Source organism: Callorhinus ursinus, unplaced genomic scaffold, assembly GCF_003265705.2.
Source record: "Callorhinus ursinus isolate GAN/ISIS: 27379988/994484 unplaced genomic scaffold, GSC_fseal_2.0 scaffold6, whole genome shotgun sequence".
NCBI lineage: Eukaryota > Metazoa > Chordata > Mammalia > Carnivora > Otariidae > Callorhinus > Callorhinus ursinus.
In genome coordinates, this window is record NW_027397068.1 from 36589322 (window position 1) to 36605120 (window position 15799).

Sequence of the window (15799 nt, forward strand, 5' to 3'; positions counted from 1 at the left end):
ACCACCCTGTTTAAAATCACAATCTCCTGCCCCATTCAACACTCCCTCCACTCTCCCCGGCTTTATTTTTCTCCATAGTTTTTATCACCATTGGCATACTATATATTTTGATTGTCACTTCCTACCTAAGATTACAAACTCCAAAAACGTACAGAATTTTTTGTTATTAATTAGATTTCTTATTCCCTGGGATCGTGCTGGGCACCTAGTAGACCCTCCACAAGTATTTTTTAGTGAATTAATAAAATATTTCGGGGGCGCTTGTGTGTACCAAGCACCATCTAGCTTCAGAAAATAAAACTGAGCGCAAGAGAGAAAAAATTCCTTTCCTCATGGAACGTAATTGTGTTTTAGCGTAATAAGTACAATTTGATAATACTGAGATCAATGGGAAAACCCCGAGGGGACACTTAATTTGGATTTAAGAAGCCAAAGAGGGCTTCTTGGAGGAAGTGTTGTCTCAACTGAGCTCTGAAAGATAAGTCTAAGTGGGCCAGGTGAGGGGTAGTAAGAGAGATGGACGTGGGAACTCTGGGCAGAAGGAACAGCCAGTGCAAAGAAATGTGTTGAGAAGGACCATGACATGTTAAAGAAAGTAAAAATGCTTCTGCATGGAGTTTGAAAGAGGAATGGTCAGAGAACGAAGGGGCAGCTGGTGACAGATCACAAAGGGACTGATAAACCACGTTAAGGGACTTGGTCTTTATCTTGAGAGTTTCTAGAATAGTAATGATAGTATGAAATTTGCAATATAGAGAGTTCATTTGCATGGCCTGGTGAAGAAGAGGCAGTCAGGATAGGGCAAGTAAAGAGGTTCTAGAGAAATACAGGTGGCTAAAAAGACAGGACTTGGTGACTTATTTGTTGTGTGGCTGAAGAAGGATCAATTCATGTTTTATTCAGGCATATGTGTAGCAAGTATTTATTGAGCATATATTATATATACCTTTCTATGAGTTCTAGACGTATAGCATAAAGAAGATCATGTTCTTGGCCTCATGAGGCTTCCTTTCCAAGTTATACTTAATTTTAATTTCTTTCTGTCCCACCAGAACATGAGGGAGTGAGATGTGCAAAGATACAGGGAAGAGAGTTCTAAGCAAAGGGAACAGTATGAATGAAGACTCTGAGCATGGCATGTTCAAGACACAGAAAGAGTGAGTGAAGTTACTGGCAGTAAGAGATGACACTGAAGAAGGAGGTAGGGGCCAGATTACATAAGGCTAGTGTATATGATTTTATAAGGCTATCACAGACGATCAAGGAAAGCCATTTGGATTTATTCTAAGGAAAATTATTAGCATGTGCAGAGCAGGGGTTGATGTGACCTAACTGGTATTTTTAGGTCACTGGGGCTGTGGCTGCTCATGGAGAGTTGACTGTACAGAAGCAAAAGTGGTCACGGCTAGACAGTTAGGAGGCCACTAACCGAAAGATGTGACTTGAAGCCAGGTGCTAACCACAGAGGTGGCTAGAGCTTGTGGGATACATGTATAAGATAAAGCCAATAGGGTTTTCTGAGTATTTGTATCGGGGACGTTGGAGAGAAAAAGAGGAGTTAGGAATGATTCCTTGGTTATTGGCCTCAGCCACTGGGTTGTGCCATGCAGTGAAATGAGGAACACGGGGGAAGAGCAGAAGTGGAGCAGAAAATCAAGATTCTGCTTTGGCCACTTAGGCTTGAGCTTCCTGTTAGACATCCAGGCAGAGCTTGCTATAGGTTGCTGGGGATAATGTATCTGGGGTTCAGGAGAGAGGTGGGGGCTCATAATATTAATTTGGAATCATTTTCAAATAGATGGGGCTGAAAGTTATGATCTGATTACATTACCAATGGGGTGAATATAAATGGAGAAGAGAAGGAAACTGAAAGCTGAGCCTTGGGACCTACCAACATTCAGAGACTGGAGGGAAAGAGGAGAACCAGAAGAATGTGATAAACCCTGGAAGCAAGTCAAGGAGGTGTTTCAGGAGGGAAAGAGTGACCCCTTGGATGTCAGGGTTCATGGTTCAGACCTGAGCAACTAAGTCTCCAGTGGCCCCATTCAGCGGGGGGAGAACAGTATGGAGACAAAGATACGAGTTATGTTTGCGCCATTCTAAGCTGTGGGTATTTTTGGTGCATCCACACCAGATCAGCAGGCTCTGGAGTCTAAGAGACGGGCCCAGATTTGAGATGTAGATTTGGAAGTCATCAGCAGAGAGATGACTTTTAAAGCCAGAACAGTAGGTGACATCATTCGGGGTAAGTGTGGAGAGACGAGAACAAACACGCTGGCAAAGTCCTGAAAGCAAAGCATCTGAGAAAGGAGAGTGGATCCAGGAGCCCCTAAAGTAGGCACTCATAAAGGAGTCTGACAAGGAGGCTTGAGAGATGAAGTGGTGGGTGGGGAGCCTGGCAGGTAAGAGCACCAGCTGGAAGGGGGTCAGATGCTACGCTGAGTCCAGGAAGGACTAAAATGTCTCTGCTGGGTTCAAAAACAGGGAGTGTATTTTTTATCAGTTTTGATGGTGCTTGGGAAACAGAACCCAGATTACACTGAGTGGCTGAATGAAGTTGAGAGGGATGGAAGCAATGGCTGAATGCAACTCTTTTCAAGAAGTTTGGCAGGAAAGGAAGTAAGAGGTGGGTGACAGCCAGAGGGTGGCATATGTAGAATGTGAAAACGAGAGTGCCAAGGACTGAGCCCTCAGATGTGACAACTTTGAGGGACAAAAAGAACAAAGTGAGTCCCCCCCAAAAAAACAGAAGGACGGGCCAGAGAGGCGGGAGGGAAGAAAAAAGACATAAATCAGGAGAGCCGAGAGTTCAGTGGGAGAATGATGAGTGACGCCAAATGCCGCCGAAGCAGCACCACGTAGCTTTGGTGATCGTGGAGAATAGAGGTGTCAGCATCGCCGTATCTTGAGGAATGAATGGGGCCAAGATGCGAGAGGCAGTGGCTGTAGATAAATCTTTCAGGAAGCTGGCTGTGAAGAGGGAAAAATAAATAGCTACAGAGCATTTGGGCCTCCAGGGTAAAAGCAGCATGGGCCTAAATGGCAAAGGAAAATAGCCAACAGAGAGGAAGGGATCAAGAAGGACGTGGGATAGATGCTGGAAGCGAGGTCCCTTGAGGAGCAGAGCAGGAGGGTCCCAAAGAACAGAGGACAGGGTCAGCTTCAGGGCCAGGCAAGTTCTAGGGGAACACTGGCTGTGAACTTCAGGAAAGAGATGTGTGTTCATTGGCAGCTGTCCGCTTGGACCAAGATGTAGAATGTCTTGATTCACCAGATCTGCTGTGTCCATAGCGAAGCTGAGCATGCAGTGGGCACTCAGTAAACACCAGTTGAAGAAATAAATAAGGGATGCGTATAAGGCAATGAAAATCCAATTTTGCCTTTTTTTAATAAAACCCGGAATAGTCGAGTTAAACCTAGAAATAGAGCCCAACAAGTACAAGATGTTCTCCTGTAGCTCTTGAAATTGTTCCTGCATGCTGTTTTAATGCTGGGAGGAATCAAAAGTAATGCAAAATTAATGTAGAATTAGTATTTCATCAGAAAACTGTCATTTCCTTCAATATGTGCTTTGAAATGTGTGCTTTCTTCAATGTTATTGTTAATGTTCTTCTGTTCGATGAATTTTATAAATAAGAAATCCAAGTTAGTAGTGCTTGGCTGACTTAAGGCTACCACTTCTCCAAAAACACTCAAGGTAGCCACACAGTATCAAAGACCCATCGCTAAAACCAAACTCTTCAAATTCCTTTTTTTTTTCCTTCGGTGAAAATGCTGGGTATGTAAGAAAGAAAAAAAAAAATCATAGCCAGGTTTGTGATTGTCTTCCTGGGAAGAGGTATCACATCACAGAGTGGATGTTGATGAATGGATGTTTTCAGCAAAATAGCTCCATAGATTATGCTGCGATGACTAGAAAGTAGGAGCTTCCATTCCCGTGACACGATTCTAATTCTCATACACTTTTGCTTATAACCTGCCCCTTATTTAATATAAAAAATGCAGACGGCCAGTGATTAATTTTTCAATACCTTCAGAGTCTGCCCACTCTCCCAGAGTGCTCTAAGTGTAAGCCAGAGCACCTGAGCCTGCTAGACTGACTCGAGGCTGACCCAGCCTAGACCGGTGTTGTTATAACTGGATCCGGTACAGCTTCTACCCCACCTGGACCTTGACTGCTTACACTCACTTTGTACAAGAAGAGTGGCAGACCTGGGATCATCTTGGCTCTGACACTTACTACTGTGTGACTTAAAGTAAGTCGCCTATTATCTTCAGTACGCTGATTTAGCATCTGTAAAATGGGAAAAATAACCTAACAGCATTCTGCCTGTTATATGGTAGACATTCAGTAAACGTGAACTTGCTTTCTACTTCTAAAATCCAGTTTACTGATAATCAGAGCTTGTTCTTAAACCTGATTAAAGGTCCAGTGATGCTCAGCCAGAAAGAATTTGTCCTCTGGGACAGCTCTGCTCTCACCTAAAGCAGATTTCCCTACAGCAGAGCTAGAGAGTGCATGTCTCCTAATTGTCTGTCTTCCAGCGGTCACCTAGATTTCTAGGTTCTTGTCCCAGATTTTCAATGCAGGGTAGTGTCTTTTTTTCCCCCCTTTCTTTCTTTCTGTCTTTGAGAGTTGAAGTCAAAGAAGCAAAGTGAATGTATTTTAACAGCTAGGAAGTTCTGATGGACTGGCACGAGGGGACATAGAAAAGTCACACGTTTAAATCCTTAGCAGTGACAAGAAAAGTAGTTTGGTGAAAATCTTTTTCTAAGTCTCGGAAATAGGACATTTCCTGGAAAATGGCTGTCATATAAGCAGCACAATGACACATTTTATTAGTTTGGCTCTCCTGGGCAACATGATGGAAACATGGCTTCATCCAATATGAATCTTTTAAGACAATAAAACCTAAACATTAAGTCCTAAGGCATAGGGTTGGTGGGGGTGGATCTGTTATGAATAGAGTAACTCTGAGAGGAATAAATCCGAGAGGTGGAGGGAAGGGGGGTGTCTACCAGAAAAGTCTGTTCCTGATGAAAGATTTTCCCAGTTGGATTTTTCAAATGCCTCTGGGATGGGTACGTGTCCAGGCCACTGAATTAAAGTGGTTCTTGATTACATGTGTGAATGTGCATTTTCCAAATTATATTCCACTCTCTTCAGCTGGACTGTCTGCCGAAAAAGGACTTTTGTTGTGTCTGTGATACTGAAAATTGTCCTTTTTTAAGATCCTTCCCTGTTAATGCTTCAGTTTTACTCACCGGAGATGAATTTATAATATATATCACTTTTAGAAACACAGGAGAATTGCCAATTAAAAGCAGAGGAAGGCAAAGTAGGGAAATGTTCTCTTTCCTGGAATCACCTACTATCTGCCTCAGGTTCAGCCTCTGACAGCTGGGCCACGTGAGGGGAGCTTTTTCCCTATGAATAGCCGGAGGGGAGCGCTAATGAGGAGCCGGAGGCTGGCGGAGGAGTCTCTTTTTGGCAGACAATTAGAAAGAGGGATGAGATCACCTCCTCATTATGCTCTACTGGAATGGGAGCCGTTGGGTAGCGGGTTTTGTGTTTTGTTTTAATTTTTTTACAAACCATCTGCTTCCCTTGAGAAAGACTGATCTGACTCTTGTAGGTTTTTTATACGCTCATAACATGTGTTGTTGTATATATTTTGAAAGCAGTATATACTCAAGAGAAGAAATTTGGAAACCACAGAGAATTTGGGCAGTGCGATTGTGAGGGTTCGGTTACCTTATCCAAAAATGACCGTTGTTAACGTTTTATGCTTACAGATCCTGATTTTTTCCTTCCAGAGATTTTTATGACTGATAATATGATATGTAGATCTTTGATCAAGGAATGAACATTTATGTGAACATAACTGTTAGCCAAACCAAACATGGTACAGAAGGAAGATGGAGGAACTCCTGTTTTCCTCATGATACCACCCAGGCTCAGGGGGACGTCCATTCCCTTCCAAACACTGAGAGAATGGAAGAAAACTCTCCTTTTTCTCCATTCCTTCTTACTTCACCCCAAGGAGGAAACAGCGAATTCAATATCCTATAGGGAACTTTACCACTTGGTGGGATTGTTATGTCTTAATAGGAAAGAAAAAGGAGGAAAAAACTGCCATCCGAATGTTTCATTTCTGCCTGCTTTGTGGATTGATAAGGACTGTCCCTTGCTCGAAGGACCCCTGAAACAGAGGCCTCAGCTTGATGGCCATTTTCCTCAGTATATCTGCCTAAGAAAGATTAGGCCAAGTTAAAACTGAAGTGGGAAATAAGAGGCAACACTGTCTTCAGCAAACCAGATCTAATGTTAATACAGTTGGCATCTGATCTCCATTTGGTTCTGTGGGTCTTTTAGGGGACCAAGTGGAATTGTCAATATTCAACAAATTTGACCTACAAAAATAGCCAATCCAAATGGGTCAAGCTCTTATTTTCTGCGGGATAGAATCTGGAAGAGAGCAGAAGTAAGCGATGGGAACCACAAATACGCAACATTAAAGAAAACAGTACAGGTAGCTTGTTAGCCACAAAAGACAGCCTCTAAACATAGACATTTTATCAGAGTGACTCAGTTTTTCTGAAGATATTTAAGGCACATAAGCTGGAGCTAAAGGACAAGCCATGTTGAGTCTTTAAGTCTGTAAGAACAAAATGGAAATGCTAGGGAGATTTCCTGAAATGCCTGTTTTTGGTTTGCAGAGCAGTTCTCCCATCCAGGTTACCTATTCTGCTTTGTCATCTTCATCATGTTACAAAGCTTGTACGCACACAAGTCAGAAAACATAAAAATAGCATGACAGGCTAACTTTATGACTCTTACCCGATGCTCTGGTATTTGTTCCTTTTCATAAATTACAGTAACTCTTTGAAAGGGATAAAATCTAAGTCACAAATTTGCTCTTTTAGAAGAAATCACTTCTTATGGAAAGAAGTAGCCTACAGGTCTTTTGCTGCACCTCCAGACTCATTCTTTTTTAAAATACAATGAATTTTGTTTATACTTTGGATTAATTTGGTGAAACTGTAGAACTAACTCAAAGAAAAAATTTAACAAAAGCCTAAAATGTACCATTTACTTTAAGTGCTATGTGACTGTCTACATTTTCTGTTTTGATTAAAACAAACAAAAATACTAGGGGCACCTGGGTGGCTCAGTCGTTTGGGCCAACTCTTGATTTCAGCTCAGGTCATGATCTCACAGTCGTGGGACTGAGTCCCATGTCGGGCTCTGTGGTCAGCGGGAAGTCAGCTTGAGGATTCTCTCTCCCTCTCCCCCTCCCCCAACTCACAGGCACCATTCTCTCTCTCTCTCTCTCTCTAAATAAATAAATCTTTAAAAAACAAACAAAAATACTCTACCGTACCTATCTGAAATCAATGTCACCGTGCCCTTTTTGAAAAGTATAATTTATCTCCAACCGATCTAACAACTATAATAAATGCAGATATCTAAATTCAAAATTTCATTTGAAGTTGTATAAGAGTTTGGAGAAAGATATGGATTTGGCCCAAAAGGCTTAGTTTAATATTACCCCAAATCCAAGAACAAATATAGGGGATATTGGGCCATTTTGCATTAAACACATTTTTCTGGATTCAGTTTAATAGAATTGAATTTCTTCATCAACCGGCACCGAAGGAGGCCTCTGGTGTAGATGTTTTATTGGCAGTACCAACTGCATGAAGGTGAAATAGAACTAGAAAGACAGAGAGAGTGAGAGGTTGCAGTAATCCAATGGTAAGTGTGATATTGATTGGCAGCTACTATGGTATATCATACCACAAGTGAGGTTGTTGCACTTTGCATGGTTATGAGATATGTCATGGGGACAGGATTTATGTTATTTTCCTTATTTAATCATTTTGCACTAATTTTGAGAGTCATGTAACACAATTACATTTAACCATCACAACCTTATATTAACATGCTGGTGATTGTACAATGAAATTCTGTGGAAGTCAGAAATGTATCATCATAATCATCCAAGTGTAATTGGCCTCAACTAATCAAGTTATGTAGTGGCTCTGAGTTCTGCCACTTAAGTTTATTCACAAAGACACTGTAGAGACATAGACACAAATCAACTAAATATACACATGGATAAAGACATAGACACACATCAAGTAAAGTTGAAGGGATAAAATTCATGTTTTGTACAAGAAATAAGTTAAATAAAATCAGTGGAATGGCAAGCGAGAAAGTCATGGGAGCAGCAGAATTAGAGACAGAGTAAGGCCAGAAAAAGTTCATTTTTTTTATTCAGCAAGCATTTACTGGGCATCTACTAAGTCCCAGGTTCCAGGTGAGATGGTGTAGGAAAATACAGTGAGAGAGGAGTGACCATGTTAGTGGAGGGAAGGGACTTACGAGTGAGCATGAAAACCAGATTGAGTGTGTCTGAATCCAGACAGAGGTGGTCTGGGGAGTGTTGGCAAATGGAGAGTTAGCATAGAAAGGAAGAGAGAAGCTTGAGTGGGTATTGACAAGAAGAGGGGGGTTTGGGGTGTGTGTGTGTGTGTGTGTGTGTGTGTGTGTGTGTGTAGGAGAGAGCACAACTAAGTGTGATTGAAGACTGCAGGGAAAGATCTAGTGGTAAGAGATTGGCTGAAGCTGAAAAGACAGGGAGGGAGAGAGGAGAAAAAGTTAAATGATGCTGTGATCCTCCAATGTGTACTTTAAAAATATATATAATGTTATTTAATGTTGACTTCTGTTGTCCTAAAAGCAATGTCAACAGAGACTTTTTAAGTTATTATTGAATAACTTTTAGAAGCTGCACTTGAACTCGGTGAAGTCTCGGAGTCCAGATACTAGTATTTGAACCCCAACTCTAGCACTGACTTGCTTTATTATTGGAGGCTCAGTTTCCTTACCCATAAAATGGGTATAATCATAACTCCTTTCAAGTGCTATTTTTGGAGATAAAGTAAAAATAATGTGTTTTGCAAACTGTAAATTTATAGTAAATAAATACAAACTATATATAAATACAAACTGTAAATAACACTTACAACCTACTGTAAATGTTATTTAAAGATATCATGTTTATATAATAATCCAGGAGCTATCACCACTGCTTCAGAGAATGTGCCCCAACCACTGAGCACCGTACACCTCAGTGCCTCCATCAATAGAATCAGACAACTTAGGATCGTAGACCTCTCTAGAGGGCAGGTAGCATCTAAAGACGAATGATGTGGAAGAATTAGTTTAAATCTTTAGGATAAAAAAGATGTAAAACTAAGGTTGTAATGAACACTTTTTTCCCCGCAGTATTCTTAATGTTTTTTGAGATTTTTCAGAGCATAAGAAGGATGAAATCTTGCCATTTGCAATGACGTGGGTGGAGCTAGAGAGTATAATGCTAAACGAAATAGGTCAGAGAAAGACAAATACCATATGATTTCACTCATGTGGAATTTAAGAAATGAAACAAATGAGCAAAGGGATAAAAGAGAGAAAGAGGCAAGCCAAGAAACCGACTCTTAACTTATAGAGAACAAACTAATGGTTTCCAGAGGGAAGGTTGGTGGGGAGATGGGTTAAGTGTGTGATGTGGATTAAGGAGTGCACTTGCTGTGATGAGCTCAGGATGTTGTCTGCAGGTGTGGAACCACTACATTGTCAACCTGAAACTGATATTACACAGTATGTTAACTAACTGGAATTTAAATAAAAACCTTTAAAAAACAAACAGAAAAGGGAAAAAAGATAATTATGAAATAGTATTCATTTATTTATTTTTTGGTGTTGATATTATATCATTTCTTTTTGGATATAGAGATATATGCAAAGAAAGGTAAATCTACTGGGCGCCTGGGTGGCTCAGTCGATTAAGCGGCTGCCTTCGGCTCAGGTCGTGATCCCAGGGTCCTGGGATCGAGTCCTGCATCAGGCTCCCTGCTTAGCGGGGAGCCTGCTTCTCCCTCTCCCTCTGCCTGCTTCTCTGCCTACTTGTGCTCTCTCTCTATCTCTCTGTCAAATAAATAAAATCTTAAAAATAAAAAAGAAAGGTAGGGCGCCTGGGTGGCTCAGTTGGTTAAGCGACTGCCTTCGGCTCAGGTCATGATCCTGGAGTCCCGGGATCGAGTCTCGCATCGGGCTTCCTGCTCAGCAGGGGGTCTGCTTCTCCCTCTGACCCTCTGACCCTCTTCCCTCTCGTTCTATCTCTCATTCTCTCTCTCTCTCAAATAAATAAATAAAATCTTTAAAAAAAAAAGAAAGGTAAATCTACTAAAGATTATTAATGACTGAATCAAAAGGGTTTTTGTTCTTTGTCTTTTTTTAACAGTCCCAATTGTGGGCATCTGTTATCACACTTCTCTCTTTTATTACTCCAGCAACCACTTTGCTAAGGAGTTAAGCCACCAGAAAAGTATTGGAAAATTATTTTGTCACTATGTTTCATGCTATATGACCACAGGGAAAAGGCTGGAGCCAAAAAATCACTAAAAAGTAATAGCCTGTGTACTAACAGACATTGCCAAATGTTTATTTTCTTCTGTAGTTACAGATGCAGTGATGAGACCTCTACCTGGGGCAATACCTGTCATTGGCCTTCATTAAAATGTTTAAAAAAAAACAACCAAAAAACCATGACAGAATTCCCACTGATACCAACAGTTTGAGTGACCTTAAGCATATCACTCCATCTCTTGAAACTTCTGAGTCCCCAGCTTTTAAAGAAAGGCAGTGAGGGGATTCTAGCTGATTCTGAACTGAGCGACAGTTGTAAATGTATATGAGCATTTTTTTTTTTTTTTTTTTAGCGGCCATAGCCCAGCAATGCTAAATGCCCTGCAGAGAGCATGGGGCAATCCTGCATAATACACTGTCCCAGCCAAAATGCCCCCAGCAGCCTGAAATAGCCCGAATGTCCCTTCTTACAGTCATGATACCAAGTCAAGTATCTGTCCATTCATTAATTCATTCAACCACGCATTATTGAGCCCCTACTGTATGCTGGGCACCAAGCTTCCCTAGCTGAATATTCCAGAAACCCTGGTTCGAATTGTATCCTTCTTTATCTTTTCCCCTTCCTTTTAAAGGTCTTCCCCATCCATAGGACCACGTGACATGTACAAGTAAGGATTTTTCAGTTCAACCCATTAAAGGAATAGACCAGGACTCATCCACTGCTTTGGGGTTTCTAATGACATTGAGAACCAAAAAGGCTCCCTCAGTCCTCCCCAAAGTTTGAATGTTGGCCTGGTTTGCCTTTAATAATTCAGGAATGGAAGCCTTCAGCTCCACTGACCAAAGGCTTCCAGTTGGACAATGAGATCCAAATCGTGGGGCATGTAGCTAAATATTTCAACTGTTGATTCAGTCATTTCTAATTTTTCAAACAAAACACCAACTGTTTTTTGTCCAGTGAATAATTTTCACTGGCAAACTCAAATTTCCTAGTATACTTAAATGGCATTTGAAGCCAGTTGTACTAACTGCCTTGGAGCGTTTTACCATATCAAGTAGGATCATTAACTTGCTAATTAACTGTGCAGTGAGCAACCCTGGGCTATCCTGCAATCCTAGCAGCCGCCACCCTGATGCATGGTCCCTCTGGGGGTGCTGAGACCTCGGGACTCAGACCCCAGCCATCACGCCGTTACTCAGCATTCACATGGCCCTTCCTCACAGCACCCCGCGGGGAAAGCTTACAATTCTGATCGCTCCTGTTGCAAAGGAGACCAAGGCACAGAGAAGAGTGAGAGTCTGCAGGATCAAGAAAAACTTTAGGGATAGAGGGGATTTCTGAGTGCTGTTTACGGTGCCCAGAGTCAGGCTGATGGTCAGGCATGCTTTGCAAATATACAAACATTTTTCATCCTTTAATGAATCTTAGATGTTACTGATCATTAAAAATCCTGTATGTACTTATTCAGTCACTATCATTGAGATACTTCTCATGAACACAGCAGGGTGTGGGTACTGAGAATGGAGTCCTGCTCTCATAGACCTCTGGACACATGGGGATGTCAGACCTCGTGCCAGTCATTCTGTACTCATTACATATTGTTGCAGTTAACACTATAAGGGACACAGGACACGAGGAAAGCATCGATGGACCTGACTTAGCCTGGGAACCCAAGAGGCTCCCTTGAGAAGTCTTTAATGGGTTGAACTGAAAAATCCCTAAGCGCAGGCCTGAAGGAAAAGGAGGCAGGAGTTCAGGAGTTCAGGTGGGGCATTCCAGATTGAAGACCCTAAGGCAGGAAGGAAAGGCTTATTCTAGGTAGGATAGGATGCCAGTTTCGTCCAGGTGGCAAAAACGGGAGAGGGTGTCATGAATGGATTTAAGATGTTTAGAAGATGGAATTGTCAGAACTTGGTGACCAACACGACATAGGCAGTAGGAGTGGGGCAGTACAGGGATCACTGCCCTGCCCTTGACTTCTGGGTGGTGAGGTCACTTGTTTAGGATTCTAGCAGAGGCGTGGTACCGGGCAATGGGACAGGAGCACCAGTTCCTCATTCAGTACACGGAGTTTGACGTCCTGTGGGACATAGTTTGTCTAGTGGAGAGCCTGCCTCACACGGAGTTAACAGACCAGCATTGAGACCCTTGTGATTTAGAAAATGTTTTCTCATCTATTATGTCTAAGCTTCTCAGTGAACTTTGGAGGAAGTCAGTGAGTTATTATCTTCATTATACTAGCAGGAAATTGAGGCTTCCTGAGTTAGCGATTTGCTTAAGGGCACACTGCTGTTAAGTAAGGATCTGGTGCTCAAATTCAAACCTTCCGACTCCAGGCACAAGAGTCCCCTCATTTGACCACGTTGACTTGCTACATGATTGGGGCAACTCTCTACCAACTCCTGGGGCTTCCATGTCAAATGTAATCTCAGGATTAGCATAAAATATGTAAGAAGTGAAATCAAAGGTGGTTTTTTTTTCTGTATCCTTTTTTCTTCCCTCTCTCTCTCTTTACTCTTTATTACAACAGTAATTTTTAAAGTATTGTAAACTTGAGAGTCATATTTGTATTTATATTTAGAGCAAATATATTTACAAGTAGTAAGGGGACAGTTATCTGGGAGAAATTAAGTTCAACTTTTGTCTAAATTATAATTGATAAAACGTGGTAAGACCTCTGCCTCCTCACCTCCCATCCCCAGATTTACTCCTAAAATAGAGGAACCATCTAAAATGGCTCAGCGTATTCTCCCCTCATGGGAGGTGTTCTGGGGGAGTCTGGGCACTGAGAAAGATGGGAGGGGGAGCTGCCCCAAAGCAGTCAGGGCAGGAGACCCTTCACCACCAGCCTGTCTCATCCATTGGCCTTTTGCCCTTTCCCTCAAAGCTTGGAAGATGTTTAAGTAAAGTTAGTTTGTGCTTGTTTCAGTCTGTTTGACTGAATCAGTTCTGGGTCTACACAGACACTCAGGTTCAAGGGAAATACCTTCTCTCTAGGGCTGTTTTTTTGTTTGTTTGTTTGTTTGTTTGTTTATTACATGGGAAGCTTCCCCCTGAACCTCCTGTTGTTGCTTACCTCCCTCCTTCCCTATAGCTCTTGGACTGCTTTGTGATCCCGGTGGTGATTTTGCTCTCCTGGTTCTTCCTGCTGATCCGGTACAAAGCTGTGCATTTCCTCGGCATCGTGGTCTGCATCCTGGGAATGGGCTGCATGGCAGGAGCGGATGTCCTTGTGGGAAGACATCAGGGAGCAGGTGAGTCCCTAGGTGTTCACCACATTATGTGCCTGTATGCGTGAGGCCAAAGCAAGACCCGGACATGTTCATGGTGGGGTAGAAACAAGGAACCTGGTCTTCCCAGTGTCTGTGTCTTACTCATGTTTGTTCCTCAACACCTTGAACAGTGGCACATGGGAGGTGCTCAATCCATGTTTCTTGAGTGAATGAAGGAGGCAAAATGCAAATTTTCTGCCCTATCTACATGTATTCAGAAACATTCAGATGGTGTTTAAAACTGGGGGTCAGGACCCATTCAGAGGATATTTTGGAGGCCATTGCTGCCTGGCCCAAACCAGCTGGTTAGACATGGTGTCAGTCAGTGGTCCTCTCCTAAACCGCAAGGGCTTCCGCACACCCCACCCTCCCCCTGCAACTCTTTCTTTCTCAAGTCAGAGAAAGACTGAGCTTTCAGACCACTGGGTGGAGGTTGGTATATAAGCTAAGAGTGGATATTTGAAGTTTGAAGACCAGATTGGGAATACTTAATATTTTTATGGGGGTGGGGGGGAAGCTAAGTTTAGTCTCCTTGTGCATGGGGTTTTTTTTGTTTGTTTGTTTATTTTTTTTTTTGTGGGAAGGATTTGTGGTTATCATTCACAGCTTGTAGATCTGCAAGATTTACCCATCAAATTGCTATGAAGCTGATGGGCATCCCTGACTCAGGATGGTTTCCAGAGGATCCTTTTTTAAGCCTTGCTGTTCTTTAAAATGTACAAAAATTTTTATGCTACATAAGATTTTGGAGAACAGAAAACAATGACCTCCTTTTTTAATATAAAGAATGGAATAGAAAATATTCCCATTTCTATAGTTCTTGGACTTGATCTTCCTTCTAGGAAATTAGATGATAGTCAAAATTGGGACATTTGTCATAATGAGACTAAGTTGTATGAAGTACCTGAAATAAATACAATTTATCTTTTTAAGTTGCATCGTAGAACATTGTATCTGAAACAGACCTTGTTCAGCAACTTTACATGTGACCCACGAGAACACTAGGATACAGGCAAGCCAAGTGAGTTCCCAAGGTCACAGAGCTACAAGAGCAGGGTCTAGAAGAGAACCCAAGGCTCTTGAACTCTGGGGCGGTTTTCCTTCCCTCTCCCACATCTCTGGGAGCTAAAGATACAACACGGAGCAAAAGAGAGACAGCCTCGGCCCTCACAAACCCACTGCGTACACAACATAATCAATCCTACCTCAGCAGATAGACTAAAAATACACACTCCAGCTTCTCCCAAATTCTCTTCTATGAAACACTGGTTCCGTGAGATATCAATAGATGCCATATGAAAGGGCCAGTTTTACACTGTATACCCATAGTGATCCTGATATGGATAATCTCTTTGGACCAATCAGATAGCTTTTTGTCTGATACAATGTGGCTAGTGGTTCTAAAGTCATAATTTAATTACACTTTCTCAGCTTTACTTGAAGGATGTGAACATAGACTAAGCAGAAGCATGTGCCCTTCTTTATGAAAACTCTGCTTTGCTGAGCCTTAGTCATTCACCACCAGCCGTCACCTTGCATTTCCTAGTCAAGGAAGACAACGTTTAAGCCCAGAATGTTAAACTGAAATGAATTGATTTCACTAGACTGTATTCACTACTTCTGGGGGAAAAAAATGTTTTCTTGATTTCAAATGCAGTATTAGGAGAGGAGTAGTACTATTAAAGAAAAGAAAGTAAGTCCATTTGAGGGTTTTCCAAAAGTAGTAATTTTTTAAAAACAATGCAGAGAAGCTCAAGCATACTAGAGTGGATTTTATCTAAGACTCACAGCACCATCCTTTTTGTGACATATGAAGTCTTCGTGTTAACAGTTAAAATTTATCATCATGGAGTACCTTCCGTGGGAGAGTAATGGTTCCCAAGGACATGGTCTGACGTTCTAAAGGCAGCCAGATATAGGATGCAAGGGCTTATTTTACAAAATAAATTAAGCAAGATAAATTACGCAGCAATTTAAACTGTCATATAAAATGTTTTGAAAAAAGAAAAAAAAACACTCTGGTTTTAAGGACAATATAATCTTAAAACTGGCATGCATCATCATGCAAAATATTCCATTTGTTTTCGC

General features: G+C 41.7%; 1 protein-coding gene across 2 annotated transcripts in view; it reads left to right on the top strand.

Annotated features, from left to right (window-relative positions):
- Positions 1 to 15799, top strand: part of SLC35F1 (solute carrier family 35 member F1) — a 388139-nt gene that overhangs the window by 329823 nt on the left and 42517 nt on the right. For both annotated transcript variants that reach the window (XR_012378545.1, XM_073893835.1), the window contains exon 4: positions 13534 to 13693. Coding sequence is in view for 1 of the 2 variants with exons in the window: in XM_073893835.1 (XP_073749936.1) it covers positions 13534 to 13693 (160 nt within the window). In the remaining variant the exon portion in view is untranslated. The remainder of the gene's footprint in view (positions 1 to 13533; positions 13694 to 15799) is intronic.